The sequence below is a fragment of the Camelina sativa genome, chromosome 15, assembly GCF_000633955.1.
Source record: "Camelina sativa cultivar DH55 chromosome 15, Cs, whole genome shotgun sequence".
Taxonomy (NCBI): Eukaryota; Viridiplantae; Streptophyta; class Magnoliopsida; order Brassicales; family Brassicaceae; genus Camelina; species Camelina sativa.
Genome location: NC_025699.1, coordinates 1,017,277 through 1,037,262, shown reverse-complemented (window position 1 = coordinate 1,037,262; position 19,986 = coordinate 1,017,277). Strand labels below are relative to the sequence as shown.

At 37.8% G+C, this 19,986-nt stretch overlaps 4 protein-coding genes across 6 annotated transcripts; 2 read left to right on the top strand and 2 right to left on the bottom strand.

Annotated features, from left to right (window-relative positions):
• Window positions 550-2,415, bottom strand: LOC104744471 (histone-lysine N-methyltransferase SUVR3-like). The gene is made up of 2 exons (XM_010465532.2): window positions 1,715-2,415; window positions 550-1,033 (listed from the first exon to the last, which is right to left on the bottom strand). The coding sequence occupies exons 1-2, from the start codon at window positions 2,370-2,372 to the stop codon at window positions 642-644; spliced, it is 1,050 nt and encodes a 349-aa protein (XP_010463834.1). The 5' UTR covers window positions 2,373-2,415; the 3' UTR covers window positions 550-641.
• LOC109124629 (BTB/POZ and MATH domain-containing protein 4-like) lies at window positions 2,535-5,430 on the top strand. Its single transcript, XM_010465531.2, has 4 exons — window positions 2,535-2,982; window positions 4,109-4,457; window positions 4,550-4,832; window positions 4,912-5,430. The coding sequence occupies exons 1-4, from the start codon at window positions 2,615-2,617 to the stop codon at window positions 5,226-5,228; spliced, it is 1,317 nt and encodes a 438-aa protein (XP_010463833.1). The 5' UTR covers window positions 2,535-2,614; the 3' UTR covers window positions 5,229-5,430.
• Window positions 7,616-11,743, top strand: LOC104744468 (cationic amino acid transporter 4, vacuolar). The gene is made up of 14 exons (XM_010465529.2): window positions 7,616-8,016; window positions 8,133-8,334; window positions 8,415-8,499; window positions 8,584-8,724; window positions 8,819-8,937; window positions 9,029-9,125; window positions 9,323-9,495; window positions 9,617-9,683; window positions 9,834-9,992; window positions 10,181-10,379; window positions 10,506-10,614; window positions 10,861-10,973; window positions 11,236-11,311; window positions 11,391-11,743. The coding sequence occupies exons 1-14, from the start codon at window positions 7,908-7,910 to the stop codon at window positions 11,536-11,538; spliced, it is 1,797 nt and encodes a 598-aa protein (XP_010463831.1). The 5' UTR covers window positions 7,616-7,907; the 3' UTR covers window positions 11,539-11,743.
• LOC104744469 (polyribonucleotide nucleotidyltransferase 1, chloroplastic-like) lies at window positions 11,835-19,706 on the bottom strand. Of its 3 annotated transcripts, XM_019237234.1 has the most exons (25): window positions 19,304-19,706; window positions 18,911-18,979; window positions 18,671-18,777; window positions 18,535-18,577; window positions 18,367-18,450; window positions 18,005-18,069; window positions 17,753-17,909; window positions 17,594-17,650; window positions 17,393-17,506; window positions 17,028-17,291; window positions 16,849-16,923; window positions 16,558-16,671; window positions 16,341-16,433; window positions 15,380-15,558; window positions 15,123-15,280; window positions 13,828-13,853; window positions 13,704-13,751; window positions 13,520-13,592; window positions 13,355-13,428; window positions 13,160-13,267; window positions 12,974-13,068; window positions 12,780-12,897; window positions 12,644-12,685; window positions 12,151-12,544; window positions 11,835-12,056 (listed from the first exon to the last, which is right to left on the bottom strand). In XM_019237234.1, the coding sequence occupies exons 1-24, from the start codon at window positions 19,589-19,591 to the stop codon at window positions 12,236-12,238; spliced, it is 2,760 nt and encodes a 919-aa protein (XP_019092779.1). In that variant the 5' UTR covers window positions 19,592-19,706; the 3' UTR covers window positions 11,835-12,056; window positions 12,151-12,235. The 3 variants fall into 3 exon arrangements, with proteins under 3 accessions (XP_019092779.1, XP_010463832.1, XP_019092780.1); XM_010465530.2 differs by lacking the exons at window positions 13,355-13,428; window positions 13,520-13,592; window positions 13,704-13,751; window positions 13,828-13,853 and adding exons at window positions 13,938-14,011; window positions 14,790-14,862; window positions 14,974-15,021 and having other exon boundaries at window positions 15,097-15,280; XM_019237235.1 differs by having other exon boundaries at window positions 11,835-12,544.

Below are 19,986 nucleotides of genomic sequence, written 5' to 3'. Positions count from 1 at the left end.
TGAAGTGAAGCTGGCTTGCTTTTGCTTTTGCTGTTAGGTGAGGGGATTGACCGTAGTAGCCGTAGTAGCCGTTGGAGTCGAACGTTGGATCCATTGGGGCTAAACGGGCCTTACTTCTTTATTCAAGCGGCCCATCTGTTCTTTAGACGAAGCGGCGTCGTTCGTCTTATGTTGCTATCAATCACCACTGACGATGGCAACTTGTCATGCTCACGGCTCACAGCTTCACAATCAATGGTCAATCTTTATACTATCCGTTTTCATTGCTTTGGCAAGCTATGACTACATGACACCGATGTTAAGGCTCTCTTCTAGATTTAGTTGCTTGATTAGAGTGGGAAAGGTAAACATAAGTTTCTCCTATTCCTAGTTTCTTACTCCTAATCAGCAGATTCTTAATTATTTTGTTAGCAGGGGATATAAACGTTTTTATAGAAAAACTATGTTGGAACTATCTGAAGGATGATTGCTTGAAATTTCATTGCATTGTGGGGTAAAATTTATCAATAATATATTTAAAAAAATTGTAACTTCCGAAAGACAAAGTGGTTGGTTGTATCTTGCTAGATAAATAAACTCGAAAGTCAAATAATAAGAGTTTTAATACATTAGTATAGATAAAGGACAAGGTGATGATGAAATCAGGTATTCTCACAAGGCAACGTTCCAATACAGCAGGAACTACCGCAACAGCAATTCAACTTGTTCTCTCCATTGACACTGACATCTCCATAACTGAAAGTTAACTCTTCCTCTGCAAATATGTCCCTTGCTGCAAAGAAACAGAGCCGAGGAAGCAACGCCCCCGAGCTTCTCAACAGAACGGTGGAGAGATTCCCACCGTCACAAGAATGGTTGATGAATCTAGCAATGTTCCCAATTCTCGTGGCGTCGATGTTTATTCTTAAACAAGCGTTTCCTGAAGGGAGGTGCTCGCGTACAACCAAAAGTGCCGAAGCGAAGGATTGTGTTGACCTGAGTTTGTCGTAGATACTTTGACGTTTACGTGCTTCATCTGTTGTTAATAGCTCACCTGTAAGAAGACAAAACACAAAACCAGCTTCTGAATTTTGAAAAAAACTGGTCTAAAACTTAAGCTGAAGACTCTCAAGGGTGATTCATAAATGGTCATTACAACAGATCATAAAAACACATTCAAGAAAACAGATTTGCTGTTATCTCCAATCTCAGCATCGTGTTACCCTCTAAACGATTGAAACATGAACACATCAAAAGATCAAACCTTTCACTGATGGAGATCACACTATAAGTCTATAACACAATGCTGAGCTAAGAAGACAAAACATAAAACCAGCTTCTGAATTTTGGATAAATTAGTCTAAACTCTAAACACTGTAACTCTAAGCTGAAGGCTTCTCACGAGGAGATGTATAAATGGTCTTTAGAACAAAGATCACAAAATCACATTCAAGAAAGAAGATTTACTGTTATATTTAATCTCCAAGGTCCAAGCTCAGTATCGTGTTACTATCTACTAAACGCTTGAAACATCAACACATCAAAAGATCAAACCTTTCACTTATAAAGATCACACTATAATACAAATGCTAGAACTAAATCTTAAACCAATGCACCAAGCTAAATCTTAAACCAATCTTGTGCTCAATTTTCCAACTTCCAAGATAAATCAATCAACTTTGAAAGATCAAAAAGATCACTAAACTATTCTGAAATCAAAAATGTAATTTGTAACCTGCATATTCACAGATGAATTGGCCTTGCTTGATAAGCTGATCAGCGTACAAGCACCAACCTTTCTTCTCATCTCTAACAACCTTCAAACCAACTGAAATCCCCTTTTGTGTAACCCGGTTCGAACAATCCGACCCGCATCCACAACCCGACCCACACTCGTTAGCAATCTCCTCCATCCCCGCCGTGAAAGCTAAACACTTGCAGTATCCTTCCTCACACCTCTCGCACTCGCATCCACACATCCTCTCTCCTGACTCGTCCACTAAACTCACCCCAAAACGTCCGACTTCACTCACCGAGTCAAGATCAGAAGGTCTCGTCGACTCGGATCCCCACCATTGACGCGACGGAAGAGACGAAGCGGGGATCTGAAACGGTGTGTAGATGAAATACGCGTACCGCTGAGAATCGACTGAGTTACGAAACGGGATTGCGATGTTTTCGAAGAACCGTGCAGCGTCATGGGATCGGTGAGTGGTGATAGATTTCGAAATTAGGGATAAGGCTTTGCAGGTTTGAGAAACAACGGCTAGCTCTTGAGGGTTTAGCCATGGAAGAATCAAGTCGGCACATCGGAGGAACAACAAATCAGTGGCCGGAATAATAACATCTGAAGCTTCTCCGAGACGACCCTTCTTCGGTGGCGACTCTTTCATAAAACGACGCCGTTGTGTTATGTTTTTTAACTACCGTCGTTGAGTTTAATAAGATTTACAAAAACGACGTTGTTGAGTAAAATAAGGTTTATACAAAAACGACGTCGTGTGTTAATTTTTTTTTTTATTACCGCCGACCGTTCGTGTCTCTGTAACTAAAAACCGCGTTGGAGTCATTTTTTTTTTATTCGTCAGGAAGAAAAAAGACAAAACCAAATCAATCTGAAGAAGAGAGACAAAAGATGCCGTCGCCACCGACGACGACTTCTCTATCGGTAACACAGACGATAAACGGATCGCATAGTTTTACAATCAAAGGGTACTCATTGGCGAAAGGAATCGGGATCGGAAAACACATCGCGAGCGATACTTTCACCGTCGGGGGTTACCAGTGGGCAATCTATTTCTATCCTGATGGGAAGAATCCTGAGGATAATTCGGCTTATGTATCTGTTTTTATTGCTTTAGCTAGCGATGGTACCGATGTTAGGGCTTTATTTGAGCTTTCTTTGCTTGATCAGAGTGGTAAAGGGAAGCATAAGGTTCATAGCCACTTCGATCGTGCTCTTGAGAGTGGTCCTTATACTCTCAAATATCGTGGCAGCATGTGGTTCGTCTCCCGGATTGCTTTTTCTAATTCTTGATTTTTTTTGCTTTTTTAGCTCTCTTTGCTAGGGTTTGGTTAAGAATTGGCTTTGGTCTCACATTGATTTCGCTATATTGTTGGGGTTGATATGAGGTTATGTTATTAGTGGTCTCAAGAAGTTTAATTTGTGAATGGAAATATTTGGATAGGGAAATGATGTTGATTGTTGAAGATATAAGATGGTGTGAGCTCACAAATATGAAATGATGAAAGAGATTGAGAAATTTTAGAGAACAGTGAGATACATTGGCGACTTTTTTTTTTGGTGTGACCTGGTATGAAATTGAAAGATTGGGTGGTGATAGCTTTCAGATGTGAGAAGATAGACAAAGTTCTATTTTTGTTGTGAGAGAGTTTGATGTTAGAAAGACAGAGGGCTTTGATGCGAGAGAGTTGATGCTTGGCTTTATTTTTTGTGATTTGTTTGCAACTGTGACCTATGTAAAGACAAGGAATTTGAAGTCGGAGAAGCAAATTTCTGAAAAAATGTAGATTTGTTTACCTGTTCTTGAAATTCTGAAACCAGTTTGCCTGAACTTTTCTGTAAAACTGAGATTGGTTTCTGCTGCTGCACCTGCTTGTAGCGTTGGTTCTGTACCTTAGGAAACTTTATCCGGATTGAGGGTTGGGACTGATATTTAGGCTTTTCTTGAAAAGTAATATGTTTATACATGTTGGCATGCTTTCAACGGCCTTGTCATTGTGATGATTTACTATATGGGCAGGGCACCAATGCTTTCAAATAGGACCGTTGGTTGATGTTCACATGCATATAGCAGCACAATTGCCAGCTTTCTTGCTTTTATGAATCTGTTCATGTTAGGTTTTACACCGTTTCTATGACTTAAGCAGCATGCTACCTTTAGTTTTTGCTTTTAAGAATCTATTGTTAGGTTCTTCTTATTTATTAATCAACCACTGTCTGCTGGTTTCTTCTTCCTGAAGGTGATTCCTTTGGCTTTGGCTTTGATTTGACTCTGCATTAGAAAGACGTCAAATTGTTAATGCAGAGGAATCATTCCCTCATTGAGTTTTGTGCTTCCCTGTTTCGCTCAGACAGATTCTGATTTGATTTTTTATTTGGTTACAGGGGCTACAAGCGTTTCTTTAGAAGAGCTATGCTGGAAACATCTGATTTTCTGAAGGATGATTGTTTGAAAATTAATTGCACAGTGGGAGTTGTGGTCTCAGAAATAGATTGCCCACGGTTACATTCTATTCACGTTCCTGCATCTGATATTGGATCTCACTTCGGGATGCTTCTGGAGAATGAGGACGGTTCAGATATAACTTTCAATGTCTCAGGCGAAAAGTTCTGTGCTCACAGGTTGGTATTGGCTGCTCGATCTCCTGTCTTTGAAAGCGAGTTCCTTGATGTTGTTACTGGGGAAGAAGATCGTGATATTGAAGTTACTGACATGGAGCCTAAGGTTTTCAAGGTAAGTTTTGACACTAAAGTATTCAATACCACACACTGTAGAGTTAAGACGCATGACATTTATCTCTGGTTCTGTATGTATTCATGGTGAAGGCTTTGCTCCACTATATATACAAGGATGCTCTAATTGAAGATGCGGAGTCATCATCATCTTCCGGTTCTTCTGTTGGTCCATCTGCATCAGACACATTAGCTGCAAAGCTACTAGGAGCTGCTGATAAATACAAGTTGCCTAGACTAAGTTTAATGTGCGAGTCAGTGCTCTGCAAGGATATATCAGTAGATTCCGTTGCTAATATTTTGGCGCTTGCTGACCGCTACAATGCTTCCGCCTTGAAATCCGTATGTCTGAAATTCGCAGCAGAGAATCTCAACGGTAAGAGATCTTTCCTTACGAGCTCATACTTCACACCAAACTTAAAAGTTGCTCATAAACATTTGTTTTGTTGTTGCAGCTGTTATAAGGTCAGATGGGTATGATTATCTAAAGGAACACTGCCCATCACTTCAATCAGAGCTTCTGAAAACATTTGCGGGATGTGAAGAGGAGTTGAGCGGAGGAGGGAAGACAAGGAGCGTATGGGGGCAATTCTCAGATGGTGGAGCTGACACAAATGAGAGAAACGGAAGACAGCCACAGACATGGGGAGATGTCAATGGAGGAGCAGAGAGAAGCCAGAGTGTTTGGGTTCAAGTTGTGAACTCTAATGCAAGCGGCAGAAACAACAATAATGACAACAATAACAGTGATGACCCAATGGCAGAAGATTGAGCAAACTAAAGGGTAATAAAAAGCCAAAGGAGTAAGCTGAAAGTAGGATCTGAGATCTTGTAACTTCCCACAACCGAAAGGTGTGGATCATAGGAGACGGTTTAGTGTTGTTGTATTCCTGTAATAATTGGAGTCACCTTTGATAAACTAAACAACACTCATTATCAAATATAAATTTAGTAAGATTGTTCTGTTTTGTACCCCTTTACAAACCAATCATCATCAATATAAAGCCCGAGAGTATTTGATGCTTAAAGCAAATCAGAAATTAATGCCCTAAATTTATTTTTACATGACAAAATGACATAAACTTAATTTTATTCATAAAAATTCAATTATAAAGTGTTAACAAACATCAGAAGAGTTATACATATATGAGTAAAGAAGAAAAATTGGTAAGGACTGAAGAAGATAGAAGAAAACTAGTGTTAGAGAGATTATTAGATTAAGATGGAAATAAGCTGGAATTATTTGTATAGAGTTTTGAAGTTGATAGGCAACAACTAAGAATACAAATCATCACTGGTTAAAAAAATTAGTTTTGTTGAAGTTAAATTGTTTAATAAGTAATTATTTAATTTTAAGTAACCTAACAAAAGAAAACTGGAAAAAACCTTTATACTTAAAAAAACCTTTATATTTTAATTTAATTAAATTGTAGTATTTATAGATTTTATTTATATTATTTAGTTAAATTTGATTTATTATTAAAAATTTGTGATGATTTTAAAAATATATATTTATATTATTTTAAATGTTTTAAAGAGTACATTGATGGATACTCAGGCCGTGTTAAGCTATTGAGGATTCACCACTTGGTGAAAATGGACTTGGATGAAGAGGACGACCTCAAAGGTTTGAAGATATCATTTGATGAGCTCAAAGTTGGGACACCTAATTGGAAAATTTCTACGGATTCTAAGTTGCTAGAGGCTGTCTCCACACTTATCAATGGAAGATTAGGCCCACACTACACATCAACTCCCGAAACCCTCAAGAATATGAATTCTGTCTACAATGAACTAGTTGACAATCTAACATGTCTCTTGAGATATAGACTGGTACACTACACACTAGCTAGTAATATCTTATACTTTGTTGATGTCTTTTTACTTTGAATATATATTGATTGATATATCTAGTTTGTTGTTATAGAAGCTTGCTCGTGAAGAAGAAAATGAAGATGCTGGGAAGCAAGTGGAGATACAACGCATGACCCATGTTCTTGGAGAGTTTCAGTACCGTAGTGGTTATCCCTTGAAAGCTTACACCATTCTAAGTAAGATCCATGCGTCTATTTTTCTTATGATCTCGACATTCTAGTGCCAAAAACATCTAGAAGGAAAATCATAGATGCTAAAGCTGTTGGGATTAAAGCTTCCATGGTACCAATCTTTTCATGGATAGTTTTAATAATTTGACTATTGCGAGGTCAGTGTTTCTATATTTTTAGTATCTTTATTACATTTCCTTAATATATCTGAAACGACGTAAAATATATAAATACTAAATTAATATACTGAATTTTTTTAAGAGGAGAAGACATTTGATAAGATCTTCGGGTCTCTTGAAATATCGACCATTATCGTTGATCTTTATTTTGATGCTTGGAGGAAGGCTTTCACTGAATGTGAGTTTAGCTGTGCACGTAGCTGGCACAAGCCTTGCGGCCTTGGAAACGTATAGATATTTAATTGGTCGCTATGTGTTAGAAATGCTTAGGTAGTCTAGTGGTTAGCGATCTTTGGTGAGGTGAGGTGATGTGTTCAAATCCCACCATCCAGAATTATTAAGGTTTTTAAATATTTAAACCACACGTTTTTAGGCAGACATATATGATCTGTTTATACAAAACGCCTTTTTAAATTTAATTATAGATATATATATATATATGTATTTTTTTAATCAACAATATAGAGATTTCAGTTATTTTAAATAATAAATGAGGTGTAGAAAAATTTCTCAGGATATGATTTTTTTTTTAAATCAGGAGTTACCAAATTGAGAATAATATATATATATATATAGATATTTATAAAACATATAGAGATTTCTGTAAAAATTATTTTAAATAATAAATGAGATGTAGACAAATTTTTCAGAGGATAGGATTTTATAAATCAGGAACTACCAAATTGAGAATAATACATGTATATATATATTTAAAAAAAAACATATAGAGATCTCTGTAAAAATTATTTTAAATAATAAATGAGGTGTAGACAAATTTCTCAGAGGATAGGATTTTATAAATCAGGAATTTTTAAATTGAGGATAATAAATGTATATATATATTTTTAAAAAACATATAGAGATTTCTGTAAAAATTATTTTAAATAATAAATGAGGTGTAAGACAAATTTCTCAGGATAGGATTTTATAAATCAGGAGTTGCTAAATTGAGAATAAAAAAAAAAAAACATATACAAAATCACAAAAAAAAGTCATCTAAATTTTTTCAAGAATCTTCTTACGAGAATCTTAATTCATCTCACAAAAAGGTTGGAATCGTGTGCACGCGTTTCTAAGTATCTCCGGCTCCGATACTCCATTTAATCTGGATTCTGTTAAGGGAGACGAAAAGTTTCAATCTTTTGTTGGATTTTTCTGAGATGAGTTGGCTCTGAATCGATTGGGACAAAATCAAACCGGTTTATTAGAAGCAAAGTTGGGTTGATAATGAACAGTCTTGTTAGAAGGAAACAAGTTGATTCTGTTCATCTGATTAAAAACGATGGACATCATCAGCTTGCCAAGAAACTATCTGTGGTTGATCTTGTAGCTATTGGTATGTCAAAAAGATTCAAACTTTTGGCGAGTTTCGATGATTGTATCCATTAAAGTTTCTACCTTTTTCATCCATATTGATGCTTATTGTGTTTCTTTCTCTGTTAATTTTGGTAGGAGTTGGGACGACGATTGGAGCAGGAGTGTATATTCTTGTGGGAACTGTAGCTAGAGAGCACACAGGACCTGCTCTTGCTGTTTCATTTTTCATTGCTGGAGTTGCGGCTGCTCTCTCGGCGTGTTGTTATGCTGAGCTTGCTTCTCGCTGTCCATCTGCTGGGAGTGCTTATCATTATGCATACATATGTCTTGGAGAAGGGTTTGTTACTGAGACATTGCCTAAACGTGTACTTGTTGTTAGTCTTAAAGCTGATACTCTCGATGTTTTTTATCTCGTAGGATTGCTTGGTTGGTTGGTTGGGCACTGGTGTTGGATTATACAATTGGTGGATCAGCCATTGCTCGTGGCATAACTCCAAATCTGGTATTTCCCTTTGAGTTACTTAGTTATATGTATTCGTTGGTCTCTTGGACGTTTGATTCTGACTAGTGTTTTCTTTTGTTCTAGGCATCTTTTTTTGGAGGTTCGGACAAACTTCCTGTGTTCCTAGCTCGACAAACCATACCTGGTCTTGGTATTGTGGTTGATCCATGTGCAGCACTGTTGGTTATGATTGTCACGATACTACTATGTTTTGGGATAAAGGAGGTACTTCATTGAAAACATTTTAAATGAAATTCACTTCAGTCAGGATTATCAGATCGTCTAATAGTCATAGTATCGGTTTGTTTTGCCTTGACAGAGTTCATTAGTACAAGCGATAGTGACCTCAGTGAATGTTTGCACCTTGGTTTTCATCATAGTAGTTGGTGGCTATCTAGCTTGCAAGACTGGATGGGTTGGATATGATCTTCCGAGTGGGTAATTAGCTTATTACTCTTCTTCCATTGAGCTTAGTTTTCGTCAAACAAATGTTTCCCAAGGTCGTCAATGTTTAATTCTTGTCTTACAGGTATTTTCCTTTTGGATTAAATGGGATACTCGCCGGATCTGCTGTAGTATTCTTCTCATATATTGGATTTGATACTGTAACTAGTACGGCTGAGGAGGTACAGAATTTATTGACTAGTAGGCTCATACTATTCGAATTATGATCCTTGTTTACAAAAGAGTCACTTTGAAAATTCGATATAAAACTAAATAGCTATAGAAGATGAGGTTTGGTCTTTATTATTGTGAACACTTTCTTCCAAAACTCCACCAATTTTCTCTGTTTAACCCTTAAACTTTGGTATTGCCTTAACAGGTGAAAAATCCTCAAAGGGATCTTCCACTGGGAATCGGGATTGCATTACTGATATGCTGCGTTCTGTATATGCTTTTATCAGTAGTTATTGTTGGATTAGTCCCATACTATTCATTGAATCCTGATACTCCTATCTCCTCTGCATTTGGAGACAGTGGGATGCAATGGGCAGCGTAAGCATGATTTACATTACTTGAGTCTCAAATTTCTCTCGCATTCATTAGTGAATACATATGTACACATACGTCCTTTTGTCTTTGCTATGTTTTTTCTTACTATTCCTATATATTCCAGGTACATCTTAACCACTGGGGCAATAACTGCTCTATGCGCGAGTTTGTTGGGATCGCTTCTGGCACAGGTACTAACCAATTCTTATTGTTCTGAAAATACAAGTTTAGGAGATTTTGTAATTAAGATTTCTTAGTTGTAAATGTAACACGTAGGTTCTGTGTGGGTTTTGGAAATGCATACTTGTAATTTTGACTGTGCTTTGTGATTTTTTTATTAGCCACGAATTTTTATGGCAATGGCAAGGGATGGATTGTTGCCAGCTTTCTTTTCAGAAATCAGCCCACGAACTCAAGTACCAGTGAAAAGCACAATAGCTATTGGTGTGCTGGCTGCTGCACTCGCATTTTTCATGGATGTTGCACAGTTGTCCGAGATGGTAAACTGATCTTTCCCTACATTTCATGTCTCTTAAGTCTTAAGGAAGGATTAGCGGCAAATAGAAAATTGAGGGGTTCATTGATTAGTATTATAGTATTGATATTGTTGAGGCAATTAGCATTACGTAATTGAGCTGAGACAGGTCGAAACACACTGAGTAGCTCACATTGGTAATACATCCAACAGGTTAGTGTAGGCACTCTAATGGCATTCACTGCCGTTGCAGCCTGTGTGCTAGTTCTTAGATATGTACCACCAGATGGAGTTCTCCAACCATCTTCCTCTCAAACTGATACCGATGAAAGTAGAGCCGAAACTGAAACTTTTCTTGTGGATGCTGTAGAATCTTCTGATTCCCCTCTTCTTGGCAATGAAACAGCTCGAGGTACTAAATGTGCTCAATCACGTAGTTACCATTTGTGTATATAGTTTGAAAAGGTGCTCAATAATTAACTGCCTTTATCTGCATTTAAGTAATTTAATTATTTTGCTTCTTTTTTGCATTATATAGATGAGAAGTATTTTGGAAAGAGAAGAAACATTGCTGCCTGGAGTATAGCTCTTGTGTGCATAGGTGTTCTAGGTCTTGCTTCAGCAGCTTCAACTGAGCGTCTTCCAAGGTCATTTCATCATCTGATGTCTTATGTCTTTACTAGTTGCCCTGCATAGTTTTCCGCATGTTTAAATAAGTCTTCATTAATCTAAACAAAATCTGTTTGATTTGGTTGAAATGGTTGATTAGCTTTGAACGACATATTGCTACTTGCATGTCAAAAAGAGCTTTAAGTATGCTCGATTAGAGAATGCATGCATGCATCTTTTGTATGGTTAAAATCTCTAATGGGTTTTCTTCTTGATTGTGGCAGTTTTCCTCGGATCACTATATGTGGTGTCAGTGCAGCCATCTTGCTTGGGAGTTTGATTACTCTTGGCTACATCGATGAGGATGAAGAAAGGCACAATTTTGGACACAAAGGAGGTAAGGCATGAAACTTATTATTGCTTTTTAGCCTATTCATACAGAAAATGAGAAATTTAATTGACCTTAAGATTCTGCAAGCCATATTGGTTGGTTACCTCGCTTTCTTCAGAAGTGCTGCTTACTTGAGAGTTTCTTTACATGTGCTAAGTTGGTTATCTGGTTAGGGCGTTGAGGTCTTCGAAACAACCATATACAGTACTTAGATTTATACTTTGAGCTGCGTTGTCTTACTGGCATTCTATATTTGATTCGATTTCAGGGTTTCTCTGCCCATGCGTCCCATACCTTCCAGTTCTTTGCATTTTGATCAACACCTACTTGATCATCAACATTGGGTGAGTCTGATGGACCCATGAATAGATTTTACATATATTGGGATGTTTATAAACCCTTTTTGATAATTTGTACTGGCAGAGCTGGGACATGGATCAGGGTCTTGATATGGCTACTTATTGGAAGCATGATATATCTCTTCTATGGCCGATCTCACAGCTTATTGAACAATGCGGTTTATGTTCCAACGACGACTTCTACCAGAAAAACAACAGATCATCTTGCCTGAAATTGGTAGTTCATTGCAGCATCTGAAAAGACTCCAGCTCAAGCTTTGTTGTTGCTGAAGGAGCATCGAAAGAGAATTACACAGATGGCACAAGAGTAAACAAAGGCCAATACATACAACAACAACATTTCATGTATATTGTTAGTCATTGATTCTTATTGTATATCTCTTGAAATGCCAATATCATTTTTTACTTTTCCATTCACAACATTTCATGTATATTAGTCATTGATTCTTAAACGATCTTAGAATTTTGGAAAATGCCAAGTTCATATACTTCAAAACATCAACAAAAATGGGGAGAGTCTTGACAATCTGGAGATAAAGAGTGTAAGATGCAGACATACACATAAATTTGAACAAAAAATATCTAGATATGAGTTCCTCAATAACATTAATACAAAATAACCTAAATGGGCTGTAGAGGGACTAATGAGTTTGCAAGAGAAGACGTTGTTATCAAAAGAGTTTGAGAATCTCCCACTCCCCAACATAGATATATGCACAGCTTCAAGAAACTGCCAAGAAAAATAACTATATAAACGAGAAAATTCAGGAAAAGACATTTGCAACTTGTCTCGTCTCATGTTTTCAAGATTTCTCAAGTCGCACCTGTGGTTGATTGGAAGAAGCTCTCCTCCTTTCGTAATGAGTCTTCACCAGAAACAGATATGAACAATGATCCTGTTTGCATTCACTAGCTGATTGTAGCTTCCCCATTGACTAAACTGCTTCTCTCTTCATCGTTGCTACTGCTATTGCTTTTCATTGTCTTGTCACTACTACCACCAGTTGCTCTCCTGACATCTTTCTTCTTCAGGACAAGGTCATCCCCAGATGCTACCTTTGATGCACGATCCTTCGACGAAGTATTTATATATTTCCTCGGAGAACCCTTGTCTTTCGTAGAATCACTCGTCGGCTGTTGTTTCTGACTGTCTTTGTCTGTCTCTGACTCGGGAAGTAAAGCACGTACACTAAGCCGAAGCTGACCCTTTTCATTCACCTGCATTACCCATGTTTCTTTGTTGAACAACTCATCTAATGATCATTTTCAATTAGTTATAATATATCTATGAGTTATTAGACATAAGAACTCCCTGACCTCAATTAGTTTGACGTCAATGCGGTCTCCCACTTTAAAGGCCTGAAAGGACAAGAGTAATATTAGTGAGCATATGTGAAACCCAAATAATATATGAAACAATTGCTATAGAGGGTAAGCAACGGGTAAAGCTCACATCCTCTGGTTTTGCAAGCCATTCAGCACTCAGCTCACTGATATGGCAAAGTCCTTCACGCCCAGGCGCAATCTCTACAAAGGCACCATAAGGAGCCATTGATTTGATTTCACAATTTCTGATACAATAAGAAAGATCAGAATCCAAATCCATTTACAATTCCTAGTCAAAGAAGGTATATGGAGAATACATACCTGTAGATATCACCAAGAGCGGGAACCATTGTCAATCCACCAATAATTGCTTTTGCCCTTTCCAGACTCGCCACATCGTTTGCCATAATTTTGACCTTGAGAAAGGTAAATATTTAGAGGTTATAGTGAGAAAACCCATAAATGTGCAAAAACATTAAAAAGAATGGAAACATTTCTGTATCTCACAGTTCCATCATCTTGCATATCAATGCCCTCAACTCCAGATTCTTCAATGATGCTCTTTACTTTCTTACCACCAGAACCAATAAGAAAGTATACTTTGCTTGGGTGAACCTGCAGCACATGAAACGCCAACAATATTTAGTTCAAGGCAGAAAAGCATTAGACTGAGCAATCCTGTAAAATTAGTTGAAGCCAAACCTTCATAATATGTATCAATGGAGCGTATTTTGAGAGGCTTAACGTAGGAGGCGGTGAGCACTTTGCCATTTCAGCTGCACAAAAGGAGAAAAATAGTAAATGACATCTTTAATGGATACATTTTTCAGGGATAAACTAATTCCTGAATATCCAAGAATCCCTTACCAAGAATATGGCGACGCCCAGCTTTTGCCTGTATCAGAGCCTTTTCCATAATCTCTAAAGTGATTCCTCCTACCTAGTTCATGAATAAAGAGAAGAAGAAAAATAAAGATGTTACCAACAGATATATTTAACAATTGCCATTTAAAACCATTTTGGCAGTGTAAATTAAGAAACAGATGATGACCTTAATGTCCATCTGAAAGGCGGTAACGCCATCTTCATTCCCAGCAACCTATTGATAAGCAAATCAAATATTCAGTATTCAAGTTAATGCAACGACTTTCAAAGGAGCCCTTATATTTTCTGACCTTAAAGTCCATATCACCGGATGCATCTTCAGCTCCAGTGATGTCAGAAAGGATAAGGGGAAGNAAAAGCATTAGACTGAGCAATCCTGTAAAATTAGTTGAAGCCAAACCTTCATAATATGTATCAATGGAGCGTATTTTGAGAGGCTTAACGTAGGAGGCGGTGAGCACTTTGCCATTTCAGCTGCACAAAAGGAGAAAAATAGTAAATGACATCTTTAATGGATACATTTTTCAGGGATAAACTAATTCCTGAATATCCAAGAATCCCTTACCAAGAATATGGCGACGCCCAGCTTTTGCCTGTATCAGAGCCTTTTCCATAATCTCTAAAGTGATTCCTCCTACCTAGTTCATGAATAAAGAGAAGAAGAAAAATAAAGATGTTACCAACAGATATATTTAACAATTGCCATTTAAAACCATTTTGGCAGTGTAAATTAAGAAACAGATGATGACCTTAATGTCCATCTGAAAGGCGGTAACGCCATCTTCATTCCCAGCAACCTATTGATAAGCAAATCAAATATTCAGTATTCAAGTTAATGCAACGACTTTCAAAGGAGCCCTTATATTTTCTGACCTTAAAGTCCATATCACCGGATGCATCTTCAGCTCCAGTGATGTCAGAAAGGATAAGGGGAAGTCCATCACCACCAAATTCTTCAGTATCCCAAACCATTCCCATTGCTATGCCAGCAACAGAACATTTGACTGGAACTCCGGCATCTTGCAAAGCCAAGCAACCGCCGCAAACAGATGCCATGCTGTCACATTTTCAGAACAACATAAGAAGCAAGCACAAAAAATTTCATTCAAACGAACTTGGCATATACAGATTCATACAGCCAGAGAAAAAAAGCAGACCTTGAAGAACCATTGCTTTCAATTACTGTACTTTCAACACGNTGGATACATTTTTCAGGGATAAACTAATTCCTGAATATCCAAGAATCCCTTACCAAGAATATGGCGACGCCCAGCTTTTGCCTGTATCAGAGCCTTTTCCATAATCTCTAAAGTGATTCCTCCTACCTAGTTCATGAATAAAGAGAAGAAGAAAAATAAAGATGTTACCAACAGATATATTTAACAATTGCCATTTAAAACCATTTTGGCAGTGTAAATTAAGAAACAGATGATGACCTTAATGTCCATCTGAAAGGCGGTAACGCCATCTTCATTCCCAGCAACCTATTGATAAGCAAATCAAATATTCAGTATTCAAGTTAATGCAATGACTTGCAATGGAACCCTATATTTTCTGACCTTAAAGTCCATATCACCGGATGCATCTTCAGCTCCAGTGATGTCAGAAAGGATAAGGGGAAGTCCATCACCACCAAATTCTTCAGTATCCCAAACCATTCCCATTGCTATGCCAGCAACAGAACATTTTACTGGAACTCCGGCATCTTGCAAAGCCAAGCAACCGCCGCAAACAGATGCCATGCTGTCACATTTTCAGAACAACATAAGAAGCAAGCACAAAGTTTGTCATTCAAACGAACTTGGCATATACAGATCATACAGCCCGAGAAAATAAGCAGACCTTGAAGAACCATTGCTTTCAATTACTGTACTTTCAACACGTATTGTGTAAGGAAAATCCTCATCTCTAGGTAAAATGGTCTCCAATGCTCTCTCTGCTAGTGTCCCATGACCTACTTCCCTTCTACTGGGAGCTCCAATTCGTCCAACTTCACCAACAGACGATGGAGGAAAAGTGTACTGAAACATCACAATGAGTAGCTTAGAAAATCTCTTTAAGCTCAACAAGAAAATGAAAGAAGACACTAAGAATCGAATTTTCTCGAAATAGTCATTAAATGTAAACGTGCAACAAACCACAGCATATGTCTAATAATAACAGAGTGAGAAGAAGAACAAATTTTGAAGAGACCTGAAGATAGAACCTCTTGTATTCATCAGAACCCTCAAGATTGTCAATTCTCTGCGCCATTTGTTTATCACCAAGAGTAACAACTGCCAGTGCCTGAAACAATCATACAATAATGTTCCTTATCGAACCAATTTCCTTAACATACATCTAACAAAAAGGATTGACATATGAAATAGCAACACAGGATTCCCCCAGAGGACAACACTCATGTTGTTACCTGTGTTTCACCACGTGTGAACAGAGTACTTCCGTGTGCCCTTGGAAGCAGTCCACATCTTGAATTAATAGGACGAATCTCATCCAGAGTCCGACCATCACTTCTTTTACCTCCCTAGGGATGTAGAAATATGTAATACGAAATCAATAAAACTTGTTACAAAAAAATGAAAACAAAATTGAAAATTTAGGAAAGACACTGACAGTTGTCGACTTTGAACATGTTAAGCATGATCGTTTACCGTAGTGTAGTCAATAAATGCTTCAATGAGAAAAAATCCTATCAACATACCTCAACAATTCGCCTTCGTAGGAGCTTTGACGATACTTCTTTGAAGACCAGCTTGACATCTACTTNTAACAGAGTGAGAAGAACAACAAATTTTGAAGAGACCTGAAGATAGAATCTCTTGTATTCATCAGAACCCTCAAGATTGTCAATTCTCTGCGCCATTTGTTTATCACCAAGAGTAACAACTGCCAGTGCCTGAAACAATCATACAATAATGTTCCTTATCGAACCAATTTCCTTAACATACATCTAACAAAAAGGATTGACATATGAAATAGCAACACAGGATTCCCCCAGAGGACAACACTCATGTTGTTACCTGTGTTTCACCACGTGTGAACAGAGTACTTCCGTGTGCCCTTGGAAGCAGTCCACATCTTGAATTAATAGGACGAATCTCATCCAGAGTCCGACCATCACTTCTTTTACCTCCCTAGGGATGTAGAAATATGTAATACGAAATCAATAAAACTTGTTACAAAAAAATGAAAACAAAATTGAAAATTTAGGAAAGACACTGACAGTTGTCGACTTTGAACATGTTAAGCATGATCGTTTACCGTAGTGTAGTCAATAAATGCTTCAATGAGAAAAAATCCTATCAACATACCTCAACAATTCGCCTTCGTAGGAGCTTTGACGATACTTCTTTGAAGACCAGCTTGACATCTACTTCAGAAAATAGCTAGTAAAAGGCAATGACTACTTTGTTAACAATTGCATTAAAAAAAATGAGTAGGAGAAAGGGTCAATTTCAAGTTATTGTGTAGAAAGGGTTAAGAGACTCACCAAAGGAATAGGTTTACGGGGGATGGGTCTAATGTGAACGTCACCTTGGTCCACCTCGCCTTCAGGAACAACTTCCTCATCCTCATCTTCATCCTCCAACAGATCCGGCTGTGCTTCAATGGTTCCAAATGCTTCCTCATCAATAACATAGCCCTTCTCTGTCAGTATAGTTAAGACCTTTTCCTCCAGGGACGATATGGCTTTCCTTCTCGATATTTTGCTCTTAATTTGTAGCGCTTTAGACAATTCCTCACCAGCAAGTTCCTGTGTACAGAAAGCAATTCATTTGACACATGATTTGCAAGATAATATAACTGCATTTGCATTCTGGCAAACCAAAATGGAAACAAGGTGTATAAACGTACTTTCACATGCTTGTATAGCTCAGGAGGTGGTAATCTAATAGCGTCAAGCATTTTGGGCTTTCCATGTTTCTTTGCTAAAGCTTCAATAGCAATGCATGTAGCCTGTACAGCTTCCTGGTAAAATTTTGAAAAAGTCACACATTCAGTACCTAATCTAGATCTTTCAAAATTGAAATAACCACAATTAAAAAATCGAAATACCTGTCCAACTTTAACAGCTTGGACCAGCATCTCCTCAGGAAGAAAATTACTGTATCCCTGCAATCCCATATTTTGCAATGAGCAAGGGCTGAGTCAAGATAAAGCAGATCAAGATGAAATGTGCAAATCTTGCAAACTCAGGTAAAGATTAGAGTTGACCTCTATTGTTAAAATTGCAGTATCTGTTCCAGCTAGAAACAAATCTAGTTGTGATTCTTCCATCTCCTTCACGGTTGGATTGACGATGAATTCACCCCCAATAAGACCAACCCGAACTCCTGCAACCGCTTTCGCATTTGGTACTTCTGAAAGAGCTCTGCGGTATTCATTCAGTACAAAACCATGTCAACGTCCCCAAGATACAAAAAAATTCAACTTATATGAGAACGGAAACTAGATCACCCTACATACACAGCAATTCCAGCAGATGTAACAGCTAAAGCATCTGGTGCGTGTAATCCATCGTAGCTCAAAACCTGAATCAAGGAAACGAATACAATCATCAAATACATGTCTAAGTAAAAATGTAAGTCATTTCATGAGAAAAAGTACAATAGTAGGCACACAACACAACAAATGCCATCTTACAGAGACAAAAGAAAGCGCATGTCAAAAGGTATTCTGTTTCAACCAAAGAGAGGCAAAACAGATAACATGAGTAAAGATTAACAGATGAGGAAGACATCAAAAGAGACAATCCTAACTTCCCAAATAACCCCATCCAAAAAGTACTTAAATAGTTTCAAAAGAAATCCATGGAGAAAGGACCGTACCCAGGATAATATCTGAGTTTCATTGTAGAAACCTTTAGGCATGGTGGGGCGTATAGGTCTATCGATCAACCTACAAATCAGAACCTGCATAACCATCAAATGTTAGAAACATGTTAAGAAAGATGGAGAAATTAAAGTAGCCCAACATCGTTTAGCATAAGTAAATACCTCATGATCTTTGGTCCTCCCTTCTCGCTTGAAAAATCCACCACTGTACCATAAGAAGTTCCATTTTGATCATCATTTAGGCTATGATAGGAAGAGGATCCAAAATAGCAAAGGACTGAGGAAAAAAAACGCGTACCTAGTTCGACCTACAGCTGAGAAACGCTCCTGATAGTGAACATAAAGGGGAAGAAAATCTGATGGCTCACTGGGAACATCAGCTAGACAAACGGTTGTGTAGACAATCTACAATGAAAAAAGTAAACATAGTCAAAATTAGATGTGAAACACCACCCACAGCTACCTCATATAACAGACTAAGTTAGAGAACAAACAAGTAAAAAAGACGCTAAATTTAAAGACGAAGAAGCACACTTACAGTTTCTCCATCTGTCACCGTTACAGCAGAGCTTGCTTGTCTCCCCATAAGACCAGTCTCTACTAAAATCTGGATAGTAAAGAAACTAACAAAGGTCAGCACATACATCCTTAAAAGCTTCTCTCTACTATAAAAGATAAGGAACTCAAATCCTAGGCGCAACACATGCTCATTATAACCACACCAATTCAACCAAGTCTATCACTTTACAAAACAAATCATCTCCCAAACCAAAGTTCAAAGCAAAAGACTACAGCTTTAATAAAATAAAATTGCTTGAAGCTTCTCTCTATTATAAAAAGATAAGGGTGACTCAAATCCTCAAGTCTATCACTTTATATAAAACAAATCATCTCCGAATCCAAAGTTCAAAGCTTTTATGAATAAAATTACCTCTCTATTGCCGAAAGGGATTTTGACAGAAACGTGGTTAGGAAAAGGCAAAGCCACATCGCCGACAGAGTCAGCTTCTTCGGTAGCATCTGGTCTAACTAGAGCTCTCACACTGAATTTACTTGCGCCACTTGCGGAGAGAAGAGAGAGGGAGCACAATTTTCCTCCGCCGCCGCTGCTACGGTCGCCGGAGTTGAGACGAGGGAAATTCCGAGAACGGCTGCTCCGGCGAACTGGCCAGAAGTGTGGAGTACTACTGTGAAGTGCGTTACTGGGACTCGTCAGCATCTTCTTCTTCTTCGATGAATTGAGAGAGAGAGAGAGAGAGAGAGAGAGAGAGTGAGAAAGAGAAAGAGAGAGACTTTATCCGTTCTTTTGCAGACGCGGGAGCGTCTCCTGTGACTCTCTGTGTGTGTGTGAGAGTTTCCAGGCGTCGCGTTTTCCGGTTTTGAACCAAACCGGTTTTTTAATTACTCAATTGATTTTTTCAGAACCAAAGTAGTATATACCGAATAATTAGGTCTGATATTTGATTTCTTGCCAATTTTGGAATACAAATATCTTAATTTTTATAGCTAATAAGTAATAAACTAATAATAATACATTGAAATTAACTGGTTAATTTCTATTAATAATGAGATTTTACGTGTGAACCGTGTAGATAAAAGACTAGCAAGTTGAAC

Coding starts and splice junctions, on each gene's coding strand:
- LOC104744471 (XM_010465532.2), bottom strand. CDS start 2,372: ATGAAAGAGTCGCCACCGAAGAAGGGTCGTCTCGGAGAAGCTTCAGAT. Junction 1,034..1,714: donor ATTCATCTGTGAATATGCAG/GTTACAAATTAC, acceptor GTCTTCTTACAG/GTGAGCTATTAACAACAGAT.
- LOC109124629 (XM_010465531.2), top strand. CDS start 2,615: ATGCCGTCGCCACCGACGACGACTTCTCTATCGGTAACACAGACGATA. Junction 2,983..4,108: donor AAATATCGTGGCAGCATGTG/GTTCGTCTCCCG, acceptor ATTTGGTTACAG/GGGCTACAAGCGTTTCTTTA. Junction 4,458..4,549: donor TGGAGCCTAAGGTTTTCAAG/GTAAGTTTTGAC, acceptor TTCATGGTGAAG/GCTTTGCTCCACTATATATA.
- LOC104744468 (XM_010465529.2), top strand. CDS start 7,908: ATGAACAGTCTTGTTAGAAGGAAACAAGTTGATTCTGTTCATCTGATT. Junction 8,335..8,414: donor TACATATGTCTTGGAGAAGG/GTTTGTTACTGA, acceptor TTTATCTCGTAG/GATTGCTTGGTTGGTTGGTT. Junction 11,312..11,390: donor TACTTGATCATCAACATTGG/GTGAGTCTGATG, acceptor TTGTACTGGCAG/AGCTGGGACATGGATCAGGG.
- LOC104744469 (XM_010465530.2), bottom strand. CDS start 19,591: ATGCTGACGAGTCCCAGTAACGCACTTCACAGTAGTACTCCACACTTC. Junction 16,672..16,848: donor TACGAAGGCGAATTGTTGAG/GTATGTTGATAG, acceptor CTACATCCCTAG/GGAGGTAAAAGAAGTGATGG. Junction 16,434..16,557: donor TCACACGTGGTGAAACACAG/GTAACAACATGA, acceptor TGATTGTTTCAG/GCACTGGCAGTTGTTACTCT.